This window comes from Caenorhabditis briggsae (genome assembly GCF_000004555.2).
Source record: "Caenorhabditis briggsae complete genome, chrX, whole genome shotgun sequence".
In the NCBI taxonomy this organism is placed as follows: domain Eukaryota; kingdom Metazoa; phylum Nematoda; class Chromadorea; order Rhabditida; family Rhabditidae; genus Caenorhabditis; species Caenorhabditis briggsae.
Window position 1 is genome coordinate 19,328,735 of NC_013491.2, and position 20,861 is coordinate 19,349,595.

Sequence of the window (20,861 nt, forward strand, 5' to 3'; positions counted from 1 at the left end):
CTTCACTTGGCTTTATCCACGTTAGTATGATTTTTCATTATTTCACAGCAAACATAACTTTTTGTTCTTCCACGCATTTCTCCTTTCTCAACTTTATCTATTGATTCGAAGCATTCAGCCTTCTAGAAACTGCAAAAGTGTACACTTTGGTTGTTCCGAATAGTTTTGATATTACGCCCCCGCCTCACCTGCCCCGTTGGAAGTCAAACTTAGAAAACTGCACAATTCTTGACTTAAAAAGGAACTGCATCACCATATTTTGGATATTCTTCTAAATATTGATTATTATCTTTTTAAAATCCTGCATTTATCTGACATCTCACATTATTGAGGATATAAACTAAATAAAGAAATATCATCGATCATGTGAGCTGTTAGATTATCAGATTTCTATGGATTCTTCATAAGCCAGAGATTAAAAAGGGCTTCCATGAAGCCAATATGTTTTTCAGGGTTTTTCAGGCAAATGAACTTCTCTCAGCTAACTGGTGACGTCATAATCCAAGTGATCGGATATTTCTTGAAAAATTCTGAATTTCAGATATTTTTTCAAAATGATGCTTGTAACCTTTTAGGGGTACAATTGTGAAATCAAGTGTGTAAACTCATTTCCTGGAGAACACTCCAAGTGTGAAATGAGTTCAAAACTATTGGAATGAAATCCTGGCCGATTTCCTTCAAAAATGAAGACCTTTCTTAATTTTTGATTGACTCTGATCAAACTGCTAGCCTTCAATTTCTTTGATTGACAGTATGTATCCTTTGCCATGCGTCGCATTCAATAAACGGCTGCCTAAAAACTGACATGAACGCTATTGTGTCCATTTCTCCCACACAACCTGCGCACACAAACCTAAGGCCTTGATTAATAATGCTTCAATCGATTTCTGAGGTCCCCCCCCCCGTCTCATAGTCCTCTCTTATCCGTTCTCTCCGTCTCTTGTTTTCATGCAGTATCTTGTTCTTTGGTGAACCCCCGTACTACTCGACGGGGCACCCCGTCGTTCTGCATCTGTCTTCGGCCATCAAATAGAAGGCAAAAAAACCGATACCGCTTATTCTGTATCAATATTTTGCGATTTTCTTTTTTTTCGCGTTTTCTCATTTATTTTATCATAATTTATCAATTTTCAGTGACCAGCAAAGATGTCCAACGGCAACGCTAATGATCCCGCATATAAATTGGAGTATAACGACATCTCGGTGAGTTTTCTGCCTTTTAATTTTTTTTTAATTGGCTAGTTCTCAATAATAATATAATTCATACGGCTAGTTATCAATAAAATAGGTAATCAGAGAACTTCGAGCGATTTTCCATAACATTGAGCTGCCATGACCCCACCGTGGGGGTCGAGGTGTTTATTAGGTGAAAAATTTTAGGTGAAAAGACTCGTGCTGAAAGTTTCTGAAAAAAAAGAAAGTATGCGGATCTATTCTTTTTTCAAAACCTTTCCCTAGTCTTGCCAGGCTTTTGTTCCTCTGAACAATTTGCCAAGTTGACGTCCAACTTTTGCCTGTAATGCTTAAAATGCTCAAATTTTCTTCGAAACAAAGTGTTCAACAGCAACATGACGCTTAGGACAACTATTGAATTCACAAAAATCAAGTTCCGCTATAAACAAAATCCAAACCTCGATAAATTTACAATTTTCAGCTCAATGAATTGTTCGCCGACGATAAGATGCGACGGATGGTAGTAGATCTTCAACGGCATTGGCTCACTGAATACCACCAATCCCGCCAAAAGTGTCTCGAAGATCTCACTAAAATGGTATACTCGATGCTGCTGCTCACTAATCAAACAATTTTATTTCAGCTACATGAAGAGTTTCGTTCGGATATGGACAAAGTTCGTCAAGACTTGATGACCCAATTCAAGCAGGAACTCGAAGCAACAAAAGTTGATTTGGAACAGAAGCACGAAGAGATACTGCAGCAGGAGATTGCAAAGCTAGTTGAGAAGCAGAAAAAGGAACTGGCGTCTGCCAAGAAGAAGCAGTGGTGCTGGAACTGTGATAAAGAAGTGAGCATTTTGTTTGAAAACGAAAATTGTTGACGTTATCCGAAATGGAAAGAAAAAGCTTGGCACTTTCCGGGAAGACCGGTCTCAAGGTAGGACCGTTGGTCCCATAATTGAATTGCCGATCCCAACGAGATTCCAATGTCCTACTCAAGGTCCCAACATTTGTACAATACTTCCAACACAGCTGCGATTGTCGTCTTTTGGGCAAAATTATTAACATTTATGTCTTTTCGGCAAACATGAGCGCTTTTTGGGCAAAGTTAGAGCTCCGCCATTTTTTGAGCGAGCTTCGGACCCCCTTTGGGCGAAAAAAATTTTAGGCAAACCCAAGGAGAAGCCAGCCAGCTTTTACTCTTGCTTTTGCCACCTGTTGAGCGCTGTTTGGGCACCTTCTGAGAGAATCCCTAGCGGAATCTGGCAAATTAGCGCCCAAAAGACGACAACCGCAGCCGATAATATTCAGACAACGGTCCCTACTTTACTTTTTCTTTCAACAATTGTCAGTTCAAAAGAGGACTAGTACCTTTGGCGGAACTTTGGATCATTTTTGGAATTTGTTGGGACCGGCGGCCCGATGATGGGAGCGGACCTGCTGTGGGACCGATCTTCCCGAAAAGAAAAGAATTATCGTAAAGAATTATTCGATAGTAAGCAACTTCCAGCATCTTTAGACATAAAATACGGTCATTACTGTCAGCAACCAATGAAAAACGATCAAATTCAACTTTTTTTCAACGAAAAATGACTTTCTAACATTTCAGGCGATGTATCATTGCTGCTGGAACACCGCGTACTGCAGCGTGAATTGTCAGCAGACCCATTGGCAAAATCATCGCAAATTCTGTCGCAGAAAGAAACCAAGTAATGGAGCCCCCGCTCGTGCCGCAGCTCCTGCCGCCGTCGTATCCTCCAATGAAAATATGGAATAGAGCGGAGGTCTTCTGTAACATGCCAGACTCGCCAGGAATCTTCTAATCAACGTATTTCAACAGCCATCTATCGATTTTTCTCCTCTTCAATGTTCGAAACTGTAATCTCTTAATTCTGAATATCTGACCATAATTCACTATCTTCTTCACAACATTACGCTTTTGATGCGTGAGATCTCATGTTTTTTCCACGTCTTTATCTTTTGGTTTTGCGTTAAATCGATAAAATGCTTTCATATAAAATCATATGTTTCGAAAATTGATTTAACAACAAACGGCTATTGCTCGAGAACGCTTAACCACTGTTTGATAGTGGATAGAGCAGCATGGGACAATATTGGGTCGAGTTTCAAATCATGGCGATATTTGACGTCCTTTCTTCCTCCGGTCTGCTCGTCCATCTTGACATATCTCTTACGATCCTGCTGGATGGTCTTAGCGAAACACGCCGACATTCTTTGCATTTCTTGCGTCATTTTTGTCTCCAGTTTCATTTGCAAAGCGTCGTATTCCTCCATTTGTTTTTGAGCGAGAAGTTTAATCTCATCAACAAGCGCGTCTCGATGGTGCCCTTTTGCTTTGCGTTGACGCTTCTCCAGAACCTTCATCGCTTTCTTCTGTTTTTCCTTCAACACTTGAAGCTCGAGTTTGACATCTAACTCGTGGTAGGCCTTAAGGCTGATTTCATAGTCCGCTGCAGTAGAGGCGATGAGGCGATCGAAGTGCTCAACTCGTGTGAGCTGGCTGCAGAAGCCGGAAGCATGACGTTCATTAGTGCCGCAGAAGTAGCAAATGTCTAAAAAGATTGAATTCAAAAACAGTTATTTTATTCCTAGATATTACACTGCCAGTCTCGCTCCTCGCCGGATAGCAAGTCGTAGGTTGCCTTGACTCCAAATGAAATAAGGTCATTCTGGCAGTCCCGAAGTGCTGCCTCAGCCTAGAAAATTCGAAATTATTTTCTATTGATAATTATGCAACTCACGGCAATCAACTTGATTTCCTCGCTTACTTCGTAAATATTGATTGACTCGAATCTCTGTTGGAAAGACGCGCTAAGACCCCAACCTAAAATAAATTAATGGTTTAGATTTCAAAGATTGAGCACCTACTTTCAAGAAACATTGGAGAAGGAAAGTTATCTAGCTCATGAGCTCGTGGTAGTTTTTCGTATTTCTCCTCTGAAATCGTGTAAATGAGATACAAAACCAGTCACTAAGTCATACAAAAATGTATTATTTCAGTTAGTTTTTGGCTTTTTTGACCATTTTCAGCAGTCTGGAGCTCGGCTGTCAAGTGTCGGATCACTTTGAAACTTTTGGAGGGCTCAAAACAGACCCAGCTTGAAAATTTTGCTTTCTCAGAATTTTCTGAAAATCACTTTTTCAGCTTCTTGTCGCTCTTCAAATGACACCTGTTTTTTCCACTTTTTCTAAATTAAAGAGGGCCAAAAAACTGAAAAATGCGTTTTTGTCTATCTTATGGACCGGTACTGTTAGTATTTCTTAGCTATTACTTACTGATGATTGCATTGAGACGACGCATTTCCTTCTTTGAGTAGAATCGAACGCGTTGACTTTTGTCCGTACACCACAGGTACCAAAGACGAATCTGACGCCACCAGGGAAGAGTCTTCCCGTGGAATTGGCTCATCTCTCTCAACGTGCTCAGCATCCTGGGTGATTCGTGTTATTTAAAGGTCAAGAAATGGCAAGAGAAGATAATGAGATAGAAATTACGGTTGAAGTACCGTATACCAAACACGAAAAACAATATTAATGCATTCTATTAAAAGTTATTTTTATTAATGAAGGTTTTAGGCAATTTGAACAGTTTTCTCAAGAAAATAGAAGTTTGAGAATGAGAAGAACATTAAGAGAACCTAGGCATAGGAGAGCAGGAGAAATCAAGCTGTTAAGTTCTTCAATATTCCCATATAGTGAACAATGATCGGAGAGAAAAGCAAGCAATCAACTAGAGAAATCTACTCTATTGTGCTACATAATAGATAACTTTTTGCCAACTCACAAAAGAAAAGTCTTCAATTGGGAAGGAGGCAACAGAAAATTATCAGTGGGAAAAAGTTAAAACGAACTTTTCTTCGTTGATAACAATGGTTTTTTAAAAGGAGAAATGATTTTATTGGTTCCGCGTCTCGAAAAATTAATGTGTGTAGTCCAAATATAATTATTCTTCCATTATACAGCGTTTAGCGGATTAAAAATAGAGATTAAAGGTCGAAAAAGAGGTTGCATTTTGTTTATTGAGAGTATATATTTGAAGTAGTTTCGCTTTTTGTACCCTATTCTAGACATTTGAATTATGGCAAATTTTCATTTTTCTGGATTAACTGAAATACAGTACTCGTCACTAATGTAAGTTATATAAAAGCGTGTTTATCTAATGATTTCAACCATTTTCAGGAGTATGGAGCTCGGCTGTCAAGTGTCGGACCACTTTGAAACTCATGGAGGGTGTAAAACTGACCTAGATTGAAAACTTTGCATTTACAGATTTTTTGGGAAAATTCCTAGTTTTTCAGATATTTGCCAATTTCCGAGAGACACCGTCTTGTGTTCACGTTTTTGGTACAAAACAGGCCAAAAAAGGTGTCTTTTAGAAATCGAAAAATAGCTGAAGAACTAGCAACTTTCCAAAAATTCTGTTAGTGTAAAGTTTTTATTCTAGGTCTGCTATACATCCTCCAAAATTTTCAAAATGATCCGACACTTGACACCTGAACTCAAGGCTCCTGAAAATAGTCAAAATTTACTTTTTGACCGGTCTTTTACATTCCCAGACAGTGAAGCGGTTCCATGCGAAGCATCAGGCAACATACCATTCACAGAAACATCCCAAAAACAATTTTGGAGCAAAGACGTGGACAAGTGGTAACATTAAAATTGTTTGGAAACAGATTTTATTATGAACTGAGACAATTATGATTGCGTGTTTAAAAGAAACATTCAAAAAGCTTGAAAGCCAATCACAGCCTTTTTCACCATCAGATGGGATTCTTAATGTTGGCTTGGAGGTTGGGTGGAAGGAAATGAGCCAAAACAGCAGTTCCTCGAAGAATGAAAAGAGCCGAGTACGGAATGCAGGTCAGGTGAATGATTCCGGCGCTATTCTTCTTGATGGTGTACTGAAAATAGGCGGAGTTTGTGGTTGGTAAGGAGTAAAAATGTAGTTTAAATTTCATGAAAAATAATATTGAAAGCGGGGGCCTAGGGAGCAACTACAATAGTTGAGCCGGACTCGCAGAATCTTATTTGTATGTGGTAGGCTTACTCAGAAGCGCGTGATTCTGTATAGTTAGATCTAACAGAGGTACAAGTAAGATTTAAAAGCTAAGAATGAAATTTTGTATGCGAGAAAATGAGAAAATCGAAAGTGCCCACTTTGACTATACACTTCATTGGTATAATGAGTGACTTCAGAGGCGGCGACTACGATATCAGGCTGATGGTTGCTAGGGAAACAGGGCAACAGCACCCTTTCTCACAAACAATTAGAAAATCCCAAGAGATTCAACTCATGGCAATCAGTGAAAATTTCCTCGTGGTTTCGAAATATTTCTTTTGAAAATGAGAAAGAATCAAGGAATATGACGTTAGTAGAATGTTTGACGTCAAATTATGATTGTTCCAAGAAGATTCTGACTCTAGAAAGGCTGCTGATCTTCTAAAGAAACAATATTGAGCCTATAGTCGGGGTGCATTTCTCCGATTACTACAATCACATCACAAACAGGAAATTTATGATTGTTTAGGCTTGGTTGGGAGTGCACCATCCCGGGATACTCATCACCAACTACAGTATTCACCTACTTGGCGCCCACACATTCACTTTGAACTCGGTTATCTCGGTTGCTATAAAAGATATCAAAAATCTGCCAACTAAAAAAATACTGCTGATTTTATGGTAAATAATTTATCAGTTGACATACTTTTAGTATATTCTGAAAGAACCGAGTTAATTGAGCTCAAATTTTGCGTATAGGACTGTCTTCTATAATGCTGCGTCCGAAGTTCCAAAATCTGGGATTTCTGTGCCCAGGTTTCAATGAAACCAATAAAACAGTACACTTGCAAAATTTTGTTTGAAAAAAGAACTTGTATTCAAATCCTCGTAAAGTTATAATACTTCTTGTGGGTCTTGACACGATAGGGATGTACTATCGCACTGGTTTCAACTGTGCAAATTGGAAATTTCGGAAATCTGAGCGTCACATTGGACTGCTTTCTGGGCCTAGAAATCCAAGATTGGAGAGCTTGGACGCGGCATTAGAGCCCATACGGCAGAATTATATTCAAAATTCTGTTTAAAAAGATGGGCTTCGGAGATCGGAGCTGGAGCATTCAGTGAGGTTTGACAAATTAAAAAGGTTTTTGCCATTTACATACGAATGGGCGTTGCTGTTTCTAGTTCCATTCCTCACGCTTTCAATTTGCCTAAACCGGCTAATCTTACGTTCCCTCTACGCCCCGTTACTGGAGCTCATTTGCCTTTTCCTGGTACTCTAAGCCGCCACAATCGCTGCCAAAATCCGAATCTAATTCTTACCGCCGAGTCTCCGATTTGTGTGAAATTCTTCTTGACGTGCTCGCAATCCTCACACGGCATTTTCTCCGGTCGCGAGAAGACAGAGATCGGCTCGGTGAGCTCTGAAGTGGAATATCTCAATAGGAACATCATACGATTGTGTTGCTCACCTGGTGTTCCTCCATTCTTGGCCTTCGACGCAGCAGTCATGAATGTGATACGAAGCGACTCGAAGTTCAACATGCAGCATTGACAATTTTTCCGGAACGGAGGTTTTTCTAAAAGAAACTTCATCATTTCTCTTTAGAATTAAGAAAAACTTACCTACTCCACCTTCTTGAACGTTCTTATTGGATGTCGAAGCCATGCCGAGCAGCGGATAGATGGTCTGGAATGCATACGTGGGTTCGCAACCCCTATGATAAGCGCGAGAATTTGAATTAGCAATAGAGCGCATTCAAAACAGAACACCGTCAGAGCTGGGAGAGGCGAGAGAAGCAAGAGGCAACAAAAAAACACAACCCAGGAAGCAGAGAGTGTGTAGGAAGGGGGGGGGAACATGCGAACAAGCGGCGGGGAAAAAGTTTAACGCTGGAAGAAGAGAGCAGGTGTCGCAAACCAAGAAACTGGTTGTGGAGAAGACGGGCAGACACTTTTATACTAAAAATAGGAATCCAACTTGAAACCAAAACTAATGGGAAGTCATTACTTCGAAGTAAAACTGTTGAAGTAAAACCTTAATGGGCTTCAGGGATATGTATTTTGAATGACAAATTCTTTTAAAAATCACGTGACACTCATCTCATCCAATTTTTCGAAGAAGTGGTTTTGGTTGTCTGATAGACGCTTAAGCAAGAGAAGAAAAGATAGGATTGGGCATATACGAAAAACAAGAAAAAAGGTCATGGAAAATAAGATGAGAACTTCTTCTGAGAGAAAAACTTTTGAGAGGGAAAACGAGAAAATATGAAATGGGGTAGAAGAAGTTAATGGCTCTTCTCGCTGTCGCCTTCAAACCAAACTGGAAAAGAAGGAGAGAGACTCGCTGAATTTTAGGAAATCGAAAGCGGCTTGTTCGTTTTACATGTAGCGCTCCGGAAGGCGGTGTCACATTGTATCATAGCAACACAACGGGCTGTGTTAGCAATTACGCGAGACTGAGAATCTGAATATGTTGCAAAATGTATACTCTCTCGTCTCTCTCCTCATATTTCACTTGTTTTGCGCGCAACTCAATCAACGGAACACATTATAATTGGCACATATTTTGCCGGCTATTGTCTGGGAAGGTGCCCTTTGAGGAGCAGAGTTCAGTTGCAGAAAAGAGAAATCGATACTCGTTTGATGAGAAATGAGATTAGAAATATATGAAATATGGTTTCACAAACGAAAAAGCGAGAATTGAGAAAAGAGAAAAATAAAACCGGAGAAGATTAATCACAGAATGGGTATACGAAAAATTGAATAGCGTCTTAGCTCCGGATTTAATTGTTTTTGCAGTCAGATTGATTTGGGCGAGAGAGGCGCATCTAGCCTATATTTTGAAAACAAAGACATATTGATTTTCATAGTAATAAACTGAGAAAAATGAAACACATTCTGTTAATGTCTCGGAGAACTTCAAGTTAAAGTTCAAGTTAGAACTTTTAAAGAATTGAATCCGTTGAATGTAAAGGAACTTACCGAGCAAGAAGTCGATATTCCAATTAAAAAAAAAACGTTTAAATCACAACAAGCTGGCAAATCAGCTCTTCTGTGGCCGAGATTTTCCATGTCGGAAACTCATCATTCACCTTTGAAACACTTTCATGGAGTTGTTGAATGAATCCTTCTGCAGAAATTAGAATACCATTCCCAAACTGTTTTTCACGATCTATCTCCGTTGGTGCCCATTTTCTATCTAGTTACTCAGAATTTTCAAAAAAAAAGTTTGTTCCTCCTCATTTTTTTCCTTTTTTGTTCATTTTGGAACATTCGAAGTGCACAAAGAGAAAACTTTGTTCCAAAATAAAGAAGATTAATTTTACCATGAATGTGAGAATGCGTGTTCAAAAATGCATCCTTTTTTTGGTGTTCAGGAAAGAAAACTTTGTTTCGAACCAAAAAAGATCTGCCCTTCAATATGTCAGCCTTTTTTTCGCCATGCATGCAATAGTGCATGTTCCAAAATACATCCGTACTTTTTGGTGTTCTGGAAAATGTATACGTTTTTACAGAAGATCAAATTTTTGGTCAAACAGTGGAGTGGAAGTTCTACGGAAAATGAAGAAAACGAGAAAAGTTCCAAAACTGAAAACTGAAGTTGATTAATGGAAAAACAAGATCCGAAGAAGACTTTGAGAGAGGATTTGTAAAATTTTCTAATACAACAAAACTCGTAAGCATATAATATCTTGGCGTTCAAAGAAAGTAACTGGTCTCATGGAAATGAGAGTTTTATTTTGACTATTATTTAATATTTTTCTTGACAAACAGAAGAATCCGCTTTTTGTAACGAATTTCTCTATTAGGCTGTCGCGACCATGAATGAACGAACTGCTTTACAAAATTCAATTTAAAAAGCAAAATGCAGCTATTTTGCCAAAATAGCTGCTTTCATTAGAGGTAAATGCAAAAAAAAACTGTGTCATATCTCCATTATTGTACCCCACTAAAAATTTGAAGTCAGAAACCTTTACAAGGGAACCACCACACCTCGTCAATTCAGATTTTTATGAAAATTTCACAATAGGGCATGGAAAGCCTATCTAGACACCACTAAAATTTTTGAATCCGCTCGCCAGTTTCAGCCGAGTTATATCAGTTTCAGCACCAAAAATCGCATTTTCAGTTTAAAAAATATCGATTTTCAACGACGAATTTCTCCACTCCCAGGAAATTCCAGAGCTTAAAATTTTTTGTGTTATACTCAGCAATGAATGAAATTTTATATTCCAGATATTTTTTCAAAAAATTTTTCTGAAAAATTTTGTGAATTTTGCCCACCACTTGGGTGGAGGATTTTATTGAATTTTTGTGTTTTGAAAAAATTTCTTTGAAAAACCTGATTTTCGAAATTTTGGTCAGGAAACCTTTTTCACGAATATACTTTTCCTTATTTAATCATGGTCCGTACAGGCCAAATACAGCATTTTAAAAGTACTACGTTCAAGTGATTGAGGACTTCAAAAGTTTTCTGAAGACTTGTAAAAAATTTTTTTTTCTAAATTTTGTCTCTACTCTCTAGAATCTATAAAAACTTGAAACAAAATGCCAGAAGGATCCAATAACGTCTCAAAATCAGGAAAAAAGTGAAAAACGAAAACGCCAAGCCACTACTGGCGCAAGCCACATCTCCGATACCACGCCGTCGACATTTTCCACTGAGTCGGAAGGTGGTTAGATGTTAGGTTCTTTTTTAGCTTCTCTTGTAGGGAATTCGGTGATAGAAAGTGTGGTAAAGCATGAAATCAACTGAATTCAGTGATAAAATTTTGGACTGAAACATCTCGACAGTAACTGCCGAGCCGATTCTAAATTTTCAGTTGTGTCTAGGCTATTCTTGACTAGATAGGCTATTCTTGACATATCCTGAAATTTTCATAAAAATCTGAATTGACGAGGTGTTGTGGTTCCCTTGTAAAGGTTTCTGACTTCAAATTTTTAGGCGTCTTCGATTTGTATGACGCTCCGAATCCAGAAGCAAGTCGAATTTTTTCTCATTGTGAATCTGATGCCTTGAAGTATAAGAACGCTATCGGTATCTTGAAAAATTACGATTCATTTTCAAATAAATTTTTTTTATAATTGCGATGACTTCTTGCTTATCATTTCATAGAGATTTTCATGTTTTCCGAGTGTTTCTCGAATCCAGTGTCTTTTTCTTTCACACTCTCCAGAACCAGAGTTCATTTTGTTTTAATATCTTCATTTTGTTGTAATATCTCATGTCTGGTGATCACGCAAAAAAAACACAGAAGGTTGTGATACAGATGTAACAGTATACATTCCGAAAATAAACTCTCAGAAATCGTGATGCCCAAGCTGACGTTCCTAGAAGCCATTAATATAAATGTGCACTTAACACTCTATTTTTTGTCATTGGTTGATTGATTGATGGGTGCGTTCTGGGGGTGGAGTCCATAGGAAACGAGAACACGAAAAAGAAAAAGAATATAAAAAAGGTGGAGCATACCAAGTAGGCGGAGACTACCAAACAAAAAGAGCATATCTGGTCCCCACCAAGCTTTGCCATTCTATCCCTCCAGCCACAAAACGGTGAGCTGGTCGGAATATTGGCACTAAAACTTGTTAAAATCTCTTTATTTCTTTGACATACTTTTCTCCAAATTGTTAGATATTCCCAGTTTCTAAAATTGTTGTTTTACAGAAACATGCGGCTTGGGATACTTCTGCTCTTCTCTTCGCTGCAGAACTGTCTGCACTCTATCGATTTGCCGGACATCCAAAGACCACCCGGCTCAGAACTATTTTCAACCCTCTTGAACTTGCCTAGTTTGTTCAGCCCTTCCGTACCTAAGAAACAGTCCATCCCACCAAGCTCATCAACACATTTCTCATCGATTCTGAATTCCATGGGAACACTCTGGTCTTCTGTGTTTCCTTGCGGAAGCAGAAATCAGCCCATCCGACCAAGCTCAGCACCAAAAACAAACCTTTTGAACTCCTTCGGAACAATTTGGAAGTTTGTGTTTCCTTCCGAGACTAAAAATCAAGATCAAGAAACCTCGCCCAGCTCGGAAGAAGAAGAGTCCTCAGTCATTCCGCAGCTATACTTGCCTCCCAAATCTACGAAAGAGAACATCCCACCTAGCTCAAAACCAACGTCCACAACCCTCTGGAAATCTTTGAAAGCATTTGTAAATTCCGTGATTCCTTCCGAAACTACGAAGGAAACTATTCCACCTATCTCAACACCACCATCGTCAAACGTTTTCGAATCCATCGGAAAATTCTGGTCCTCCTTAACCCCGAAGATGCAAGACCGAAGCTCTAGTTCTGCCGATGATAAGTCTCCAATCGTCGAAGAAGGTGACATGGAACGATCGGAATCGGATTCGCACACCACGCAACAGCTAATCCCAAGCCCCACATCCGAGAATTTGTCTCCCTCTGACCGTCCTGAAAAAACCAATTCGACTGAAGAGGAAGGATCCGGCTCAACACTTCTCGATTCGGATTTCAATGCTTTGCTGGAAACCAAACTTTCAGGTATCAACTAATTCTGTTTTGAGTAAGCGAATACTTAAATTTTCTATTGCAGAACTCCTCGAATCAACGCAAACTTCGATCGTTGAGAAACAGGAAGAACAAGAAAAAGAAGAAGTGCAGAAAGCAGTGGAAGACCTCCAGAGACAACCATCGGAGACGTACACCACGACTCAGCCTCTCCCGAGCTCAACCGAACCATCGGAGACCACTACGCCAATCCAAACCCCACTTCCGGATATTTGTCTTTGTCTGACCGTCCTCAAAACACAATCGTCGAAGAAAAGGAAGAGCACAAAACGGAGGAAAAGCACGAAGCAAGCTCAACGGAACCATCGGAGACCACCACGCCAATCCGAACGGCCCATACTCCGGGGGTACATCAAAAAGGGGTACATTGAGGGTACATCACTCTTATAGGGTACATTGACTCAGAGGGTACATTGACTGATAGGGTACATCTGTGGAGGAGTCTGATAGGGTACATTTAAGCAACTCTCATAGGGTACATCGACGAAATACTCAAAGGGTACATCGAAAAAATCTGAAAGGGTACATTGGTCTGATTTCGCACAGTTTTCGAATATTCGTAACTTAATGAGACGGACAAGTTTTATAACGAAGTTTCGGTCATTCATCGGATTATAAGCAACTTACTGATGCTCGGCGAGGTTTTGCAACGTGCTCCTCCTCAATCTTGAATAGTAAGCGCTCATTCCTCGATCACTTAGGGACGAACATTGTATCTTTCATTGTATCTGTTTGAAGTTATTTATCTTCCTGGGCTAGAAAAAAAAGTGTAGCTCGCTGCTCAAGCTTTCAGAATGCGGGTAAATTACTAAAATTGTTTTGAAATAGCGTTCCTGAGTGATCGAGAAATGAGCGCGTACTATTCAAGATTGAGGAGGAGCACGTTGCAAAACCTCGCCGAGCATCAGTAAGTTGCTTATAATCCGATGAATGACCGAAACTTCGTTATAAAACTTGTCCGTCTCATTAAGTTACGAACATTCGAAAACTGTGCGAAATCAGACCAATGTACCCTTTCAGATTTTTTCGATGTACCCTTTGAGTATTTCGTCGATGTACCCTATGAGAGTTGCTTAAATGTACCCTATCAGACTCCTCCACAGATGTACCCTATCAGTCAATGTACCCTCTGAGTCAATGTACCCTATAAGAGTGATGTACCCTTTTTCGATGTACCCTCGGAGTATGGGCCAATCCGAACGACCACTTCTACCCCACAAAATGATTCAATCCACGATGTCTCGGTGAGAAACACTTTGTTAAATTAAATTTTAAAAAAGCTTTTGAATTTTGATAAATACAAATTCACATAAACAAATTTGTATTTTTTCAGGAAACCTGTGATGGAGACTCCATCTGCTACGTAGCGCCGAAAGACTGTACCACAAACTGCGATGTCATATTCGCCGTAAGTTAAACTAGACTTTCATATTTCAGCAAGTATTGAAGGTGTCCGAGGAGTTCGAGAATTCCACCGTATATGTACGGCAAGGAGGAGTCGTGAGCATCAAAAGCACAAAAAAATATATAGAAGGCGAACGGAGGCAGATTCCAAATCCCTTTCACACAATAGTCTCGTGCTTCGAGTTCAGTGGTTATTGTTGGATGGGATATGAAGATGGTCAAATCAGCAATGATCGACCCATTGGTTACATCGGCTATGGAAGTACTCCTGAAAGCCATACTAATCGGAGACAAGAGCCAAAGCACCAAAACTGGTGGTCTTTCGAACGTTCATTTCACAATCGTCCAATTCTCCTTATTGGCAAGGACAGGATACTCGAGTATCGCATCGATCTACACAGTGGTAAATGAAATAAACCATTATTCCAAAGAACATATTTTTCCAGGCGCCAATTATGGACCATTCCATGACTTGTTCCTCAGAAGTAAAGAATGAGTAATCTTCTCATAACTCGGTCGTTCTACCTAACTGAAATGCCAGCACTGGATGTCAGAATCCTGCTTTTTCTGCTTTTTTTTCAGAAAATAATTTCATTTTCATGACTCATTGTGCTCTTTTTTTGCTGCTTGTCTTCCTATGGACGAGACCGACATACAATAAACACTTGTTGCTTACCCAGAATTCAAAACTTAAACAAGAATATAAAAGATTTCAGGACTTTATGAGACAAAAGGAGAAGAAGATGTATCAGTCTTTAACACAAGTCGCCTATTTTTCAGATTCTGCTCAATAGAAAACTTAAAACTCCCATTTTCAAACGATGTTTTCTAGCTTCCTGTTGAGAATGGGACTTAGATTGTTTTGTCAACGTGTACAGGATGTCTCAAACTATAAGTATTGAAATTTTCTGCCAATTCACTGAGGACTTTTTAAATATCAGAAGTTCTCTCGAAAATTACAAATTGAGAAATACTCATTATTTGACATAGTGCTTGAAAATTTTAGCTCTATCAGTTCCTGAAATTTTTATTAAAAAACATAGTTTGAGAGTCAAAAAGCATCAAAGATAATAGTGCATTTATTGTACTATTCTATCATGGTATTAATTTTTAGAATAAGAAAATTTGTAGAGAGCTACGACTGGAAGCTTCTCTCATTATGGCGATATTCCATTTCCAACACCTTGAGCTTCATATTTTTAGGTATTTATTGTTTTCAAAACAAGTGTGAGAAGAGTGTAAAATTCTTCATCCGGTTTTTTTGTATCGCTTCGATTGTGGCTCCTGACTGGTCACAGGCGACCACTTCTTTTTCAAATGTCTCTCCTCGGACCTCTTCTCTCTGAACAGCCGTCACAAGTGTATGGGACTCTCGTTTCTTCTCGGGGCCCGCGCCAATGGAAGCTTCTTCTTCTTCCTTGTGATACACTCTTGTGAGCGAGGTCACATAGAAAATGAAGAATGTGGGAATCTGACTTAGTGGAAGAAAACTATGTATTGCCAACAATGGAAAATGTATTTATACAAAAAAAAAACACAACGAGAACAAGAGATGTCATTGAACACGCACATGGATACCTGGATTTTTTGTTTCTTCAGATTCTGTTTACCAATGGTCAGATTCCGAAGGTTATTCTGCAGAAAAAAAAGAGGAAAAAGAAGAAGAAGAGTGGAAACGTTACACTGACCACGCACGCAACATTCCTCTCACGCTATCGGATTCGTGTTCAGGATTCAAACCTTTACTTGCTTTCTACCGTTTTTCTGTTCTACTGAGGTGTCTCGAAATCTGATTTTCAGCGAAAAACACCTGCAAATTCATCTTCATCTTGTCTTCTTTTCACGCGATGAATCTCATCGTTATTTTGCTGTTCTTCGGAACATGTTCCATGGCTCCAATAGATCTCTCAGTACAGGAAACATCAGAGCTCCTTGCGATGATGGACAACAAGGGAAACTCGCAAACTTCACAACTTTCCACGAACAATACGACTACCGTGGAATCTATCACTTTCAATCCCATCGTTAGTTTACTATTTTCGATACAAAAGAGTCAGAATGTGAAAGAAAACCTGAAACTAGCAAGCAGGACAATTAATATAATTAATATTCAATTATTTACAGGACTTCTGCTCACCAAAAACCCAATGCTTCTCCTGGCCACAACAATGCACTTCGGATTGTCAAATACTCTACGGAGTGAGCTAATCCACTAATTGTCAGTAATCTAAAATGAAATTCAGATAAACAACGAATTCAAGACATCCTCCGTTTTTTTGAAAAACATGAGATCGTGGGAACATGTCGAGTTGATGGCGGGCGCGGATGTGCGTTTAAAAAACAACCGAATCAAATCACTTTTTTCGTTTCAGTTGAATAACTTCGAAGATATTTTCATAGTCTTCCCAACCAATTCCTTCGGAATGAACGCCCGCCATCTCGACGGAGGCCTTATCCAAGTGAACTCTTCCGAAGCCTTCAGAGTTTCAGGAGAAAGACAATTGACTAAGAAGGGCGGAATTCTTTGGACCTTTGAAACTGTTGTAGTAAAGAAGGAAGGGAAAAATAAATTGTTTTGGCAGACAGCAACTATTGGCGGTAAATGCAAAAAATAAATAATACTCTGTCATTTCGTTATTTTTTTCAGAGGAGCAACCACACAATTTCCAAGAACTGTATCCTTTTGGTGGTCAAGAAGTCGAGCAGCTATAAGTTTTTTTTTCACTGACATGTTTATTCTTCGAATCTGTTCGAATATTCACTTCAGTTCGATTTAAGTAAATTGTTCGTCCTTTTCTTTCTGATTGTTTTATTTTCTCCCACTATTTTTGAGAAATCTTCTCCTGCTTTTTATGTTACAATAGTACTCAAGTGTTTGAGCTTCCAATTTCAGCAACCAAATTTTTATGTACACGATTTTTTCCTGCATAATTCCAACTCCCTGTTTTCAAATACTTCTACCTCCTTTATTGTTTTTATACCTCACTATCGTGACCTCATTTTTTCCCTGGATACCTCAATTTCCTCCTCTCATTTTTCTAATTTTCTTCGTTAAATTGTGACAACTTTTATATTGAAAAGAGTCTTGATAATGAAAAATTTGGATTGAAAGTTTTTCTTTTTTTTAATTAAAAGGAAAGACATGTTGCAAAATGACAAAGCCGATCATTCAAATTTTTGAAATTTTGAGAATCAAAGGCATCTTTAACCCTATCCCGCTGAAAGGAACATTTTTGCCGGAAACAAATTATTTTTCTGAAAATCTTTTATTCGAGAAAGATAGAAAGCTGGAAACACAAACATCAATTTGAAAATCACAATCTAAGAATCCTCTAAATACAATATCAATCCTTGTTCTCCACAGTCTCATGATTTTCTCTTTTCCGATTTTTTCTTCAGATTGCTTTTATGTTTCCTTCAGTTTTTCCCTTTGAACTCTACTATCTCTTCTTTCTGGTTGACCAACAAGCGTTGAGTTTTTTTTGCGTATTTCTTTCCTTTCTTCTGAGTCCCACATCGAGAAGATCCGAGGAGTTAGTGTCGCGGCGTCGCGCCACACGTCGCGCCGTTTTTTAGTTGAAACAGTTGGCGCAAGTAGGCATCCATCGCGCGCGAGGGCACGAAAAGAAACGCGAGAATTTTTTTCCCACTCCCTTTTTCTTCTTCTTTTTTATCTTTTGACAAGTGTGTGTGTAGGAGCCGGAACCTCAACACGAGAAGAGAAAAAAAACGAGAGAGAAAAAGCAATATTGGTCCACAAAGTCAAATGTAGTTTTTATGTGCTTATAAGGAATGAGACAAAAGACAGAACAAGAAAGTAAAAATGAGATCCAATTTAGAAGGACGGGATGAATCTTTATTCCAGGTTTCAACGACTAATGTTTTCTAGGAACCAGAATCTGTGGTTATTCCGAAGTAACGAGAGATAAGGGAAGAGAGAAGTTTTCTCACACGCGTTGTGTGCATCTGTGACGTAACGAGAAGCTGTTATCCCAGGGAAACGCAACACTTCGCAGAGTTTTGTTTACTTTCTGGATGTTTCATCGTTGTGCTCTGAGATTTTCAGGCATTGTTACAGTTTCAGCGACAAAACGCCATTTCAAAAATCGTATTCTGCTTCTTTCATACTTGTTGTTACTCCTTGTGTTTTATGAGAACGAATTAAAAATTAGCCAAATTTTGCTTTATAGTGTCGCCGCTGTCATGAACTACCTTGACCTTCTGTTTCTTTGTGTTTTATTCTGGCCGCACGTTGTATCGGAGGAGGCTGTGAAGCCTGACTCTACGATCTCAAGCTCTCAACTCTCGACTGCGGAATCTCAAGTCTCGATCTCCTCATCAGCTCCATCCCAACCGACCACTACTGAAGAACCGATTCTCTACACTAAACGTGATAGGGACATTGACGAACCGAAGGAAACGCCTAAGATTTACTCGGAGGAATACCTAAGAGCCCTTCTCAACGAACGCACTGATCTCAACCCCGATACACAAATCTCGTTCCATTCCGATGATGAGGAACAGGGCGTTGACCCGGATGAATTCTTAAAAGGGCTGATGAGCCAAGGCCCAAGACCCACCGTCGATATGAATTCTGATCCGAATGCCAGGGTCGATGAGAGTGTTGCGTGGCTTCAGTCCATGTACGAGCAGAAGAAGAAAACTTTTTTCAATCCAACTGTGAGTTCATATTGGTTAACTGATAGGGATGATTAAGTTACTCAGAAGAATAATTGTATAGACAACGGTTTTATTAGCTAAGTTTGATGCTAGTAATTAAAACAAATTATGTAAAACTTAAATTCAAGCGTTTCTCATAATTTCGACATTTGCGTTGTTGGTACATTCTGAAAAATACTGTAAAATCCGTCATAGAAAGGCGCCACACATTGTCAAGTTTGAGCTTTTTGGCCCCTAACAAAAATATTAAAAATGTTTTAGCTACCAAAACGTTTGTGACATCATTACGGATAATTTATCAGTTGACAACTTTTGATATCTTTGACAGTTGCCGAGATAAATTGGCTAAAAGTTGAAAATTAGGGGTCATTCAATTACAGGTCTTACGGTATGTGAAAAGTATGAGAATCGGGCCACAGAGCCGGTGCAGTTGAAGCATAATTCAAAAAAACACTGTTTCTGATGGCTTTTTGGATCATCCAGACTAATTTCTTGTGTTACAAATATCGTAAAACCTGTGATGGAAAGGCCCCACACACTGTCACGTTTAAGCTCAATTATCTCCATATCTTTCAGAGACATTAAAAATAGTTCAAATGAGAAATATTGCTAAACTCTGCACGTTATGGTGCCCTTCTATCACTGGTTTCACGGAGATGAGAAAATAGGACTTTCAAAAAGGATTCACTGAGAATCCTTGAGTTTTAATAAGTTCAATAAGTTTCACTGAATGTATATCAGACCCTAAAAATATTCATAGACAGCTTCTACTTAGAATGTCTTTATTTCATACGTTAGGAAGGCTAATAAAACCATGATTTTTTGAGATTTTCTACTTAAATTCAAATATCGCTTTTTCAGAACCAACTTTGTAATAACGGGTCGGTTTGTTATGCTTTTCCGGAAGGTTGTGGTCAACAGTGCAAAGTTATATATTCGGTGAGTCTATTATTTTCAAAACAAACTTCGCAAAGAATAATTTTCAGATTTCATCAAACTCATCTGCGATATACATTAGAGATCTCGAATTTTCCAATCATATTATATTGATGTCCGGCAAGAACGTGAGTTCCATCAACCGCGATTTTTCAATACATAGATTTTTGCAGTATTCCATGCAGCCGGAAAAGTTTGTCTGCATGAGAAACAACAAAATTGGATATTATATTGAGGATTTGAAGAATGGAGGAAAGAATATGAAGGAGAGTAACCCAGGAGAGGTCTTGAAATTGGAGTTGGGCCATCTTTGGAAATTCAACGAAATCATCTTGAAAGCGCATGAGGGTTTTGACTACTACTACGAGGTTAAAGGAACATACAGTAAGTTTTGAATGGTGGGATAGTATGAACTAAGATTTTTTTCTCAGCCAACGTCATCGAGGAAACCGAGATGCTGTACAAAAAAGAAAACGGGTCGGATGAAGGTGCCGGTGAAACTGAACAAGTCAAAAAAGATCTCAAAGCCCCCGATAATTAATTCTAAACTCTTTTTTTCACTTTTTCAGTTATTTTTTCTTTCAATTTTCAATTTATCTTTACTTTTCCTTATTTATCCTACCTCGTCTATTCCGTGATTAATTGTTCTATTTACCTCATAATTTTCTTAAATTCCCTGTTCCATTTTTCATCTAAAAAGTTCTAATAATTTTCAATCACTATATTTATTCTCATTTTCAAAATAAACCACAAAGCCGCCGAATCAAGTGAGTGTTCAAATGTTTTTCAGACTTGAAAATTTCAGATATTCTTTGGTTGAACTAGATTCTATCGAACTCCCATTCAGAAAACAGCTCAGACTTTGCTTCCCGCCTGTCAAGTCCACCCGCAACACCTCCGCTTCGTTTAATTCCCGTTTTAACCAAGTTTCATCACGTTTTCTTTTCCTCATTCACGTCAACTAGAAAAAAACTTTTCTCAGCCATTCACGAATGATTAGAACTCATCAATGAGCTTTCGTTCTGACTCGCCACCTTCTCACACCTCACAAATCAAAGATTTGCAAGTTCGATGTGTGACGATGCTTGTTTGGCACGCATAATACT

General features: G+C 38.8%; 4 protein-coding genes across 4 annotated transcripts; 2 read left to right on the forward strand and 2 right to left on the reverse strand.

Moving 5' to 3' along the window:
* Positions 1-1,146: 1,146 nt before the first annotated feature.
* CBG07410 lies at positions 1,147-2,952 on the forward strand (the record flags this gene model as incomplete). Its single annotated transcript, XM_002645691.1, has 4 exons — positions 1,147-1,203; positions 1,655-1,771; positions 1,817-2,023; positions 2,785-2,952. The coding sequence occupies 4 exons, from the start codon at positions 1,147-1,149 to the stop codon at positions 2,950-2,952; spliced, it is 549 nt and encodes a 182-aa protein (XP_002645737.1).
* A 278-nt stretch (positions 2,953-3,230) lies between these two features.
* CBG28081 lies at positions 3,231-4,605 on the reverse strand (the record flags this gene model as incomplete). Its single annotated transcript, XM_045240588.1, has 5 exons — positions 3,231-3,748; positions 3,796-3,892; positions 3,938-4,020; positions 4,065-4,133; positions 4,473-4,605. 5 exons carry the CDS (start codon positions 4,603-4,605, stop codon positions 3,231-3,233), a joined length of 900 nt encoding a protein of 299 aa, XP_045098667.1.
* Positions 4,606-5,956: 1,351 nt separating this feature from the next.
* On the reverse strand, positions 5,957-7,864 carry CBG07408 (the record flags this gene model as incomplete). Its single annotated transcript, XM_002645690.1, has 3 exons — positions 5,957-6,097; positions 7,519-7,775; positions 7,822-7,864. 3 exons carry the CDS (start codon positions 7,862-7,864, stop codon positions 5,957-5,959), a joined length of 441 nt encoding a protein of 146 aa, XP_002645736.1.
* Positions 7,865-11,870: 4,006 nt separating this feature from the next.
* On the forward strand, positions 11,871-20,296 carry CBG07407 (the record flags this gene model as incomplete). The annotated part of the gene is made up of 13 exons (XM_002645689.1): positions 11,871-12,708; positions 12,829-13,082; positions 14,069-14,143; positions 14,173-14,542; positions 14,586-14,624; positions 15,940-16,163; positions 16,264-16,338; positions 16,512-16,737; positions 18,206-18,819; positions 19,681-19,758; positions 19,806-19,883; positions 19,929-20,139; positions 20,187-20,296. 13 exons carry the CDS (start codon positions 11,871-11,873, stop codon positions 20,294-20,296), a joined length of 3,192 nt encoding a protein of 1,063 aa, XP_002645735.1.
* Positions 20,297-20,861: the final 565 nt, after the last annotated feature.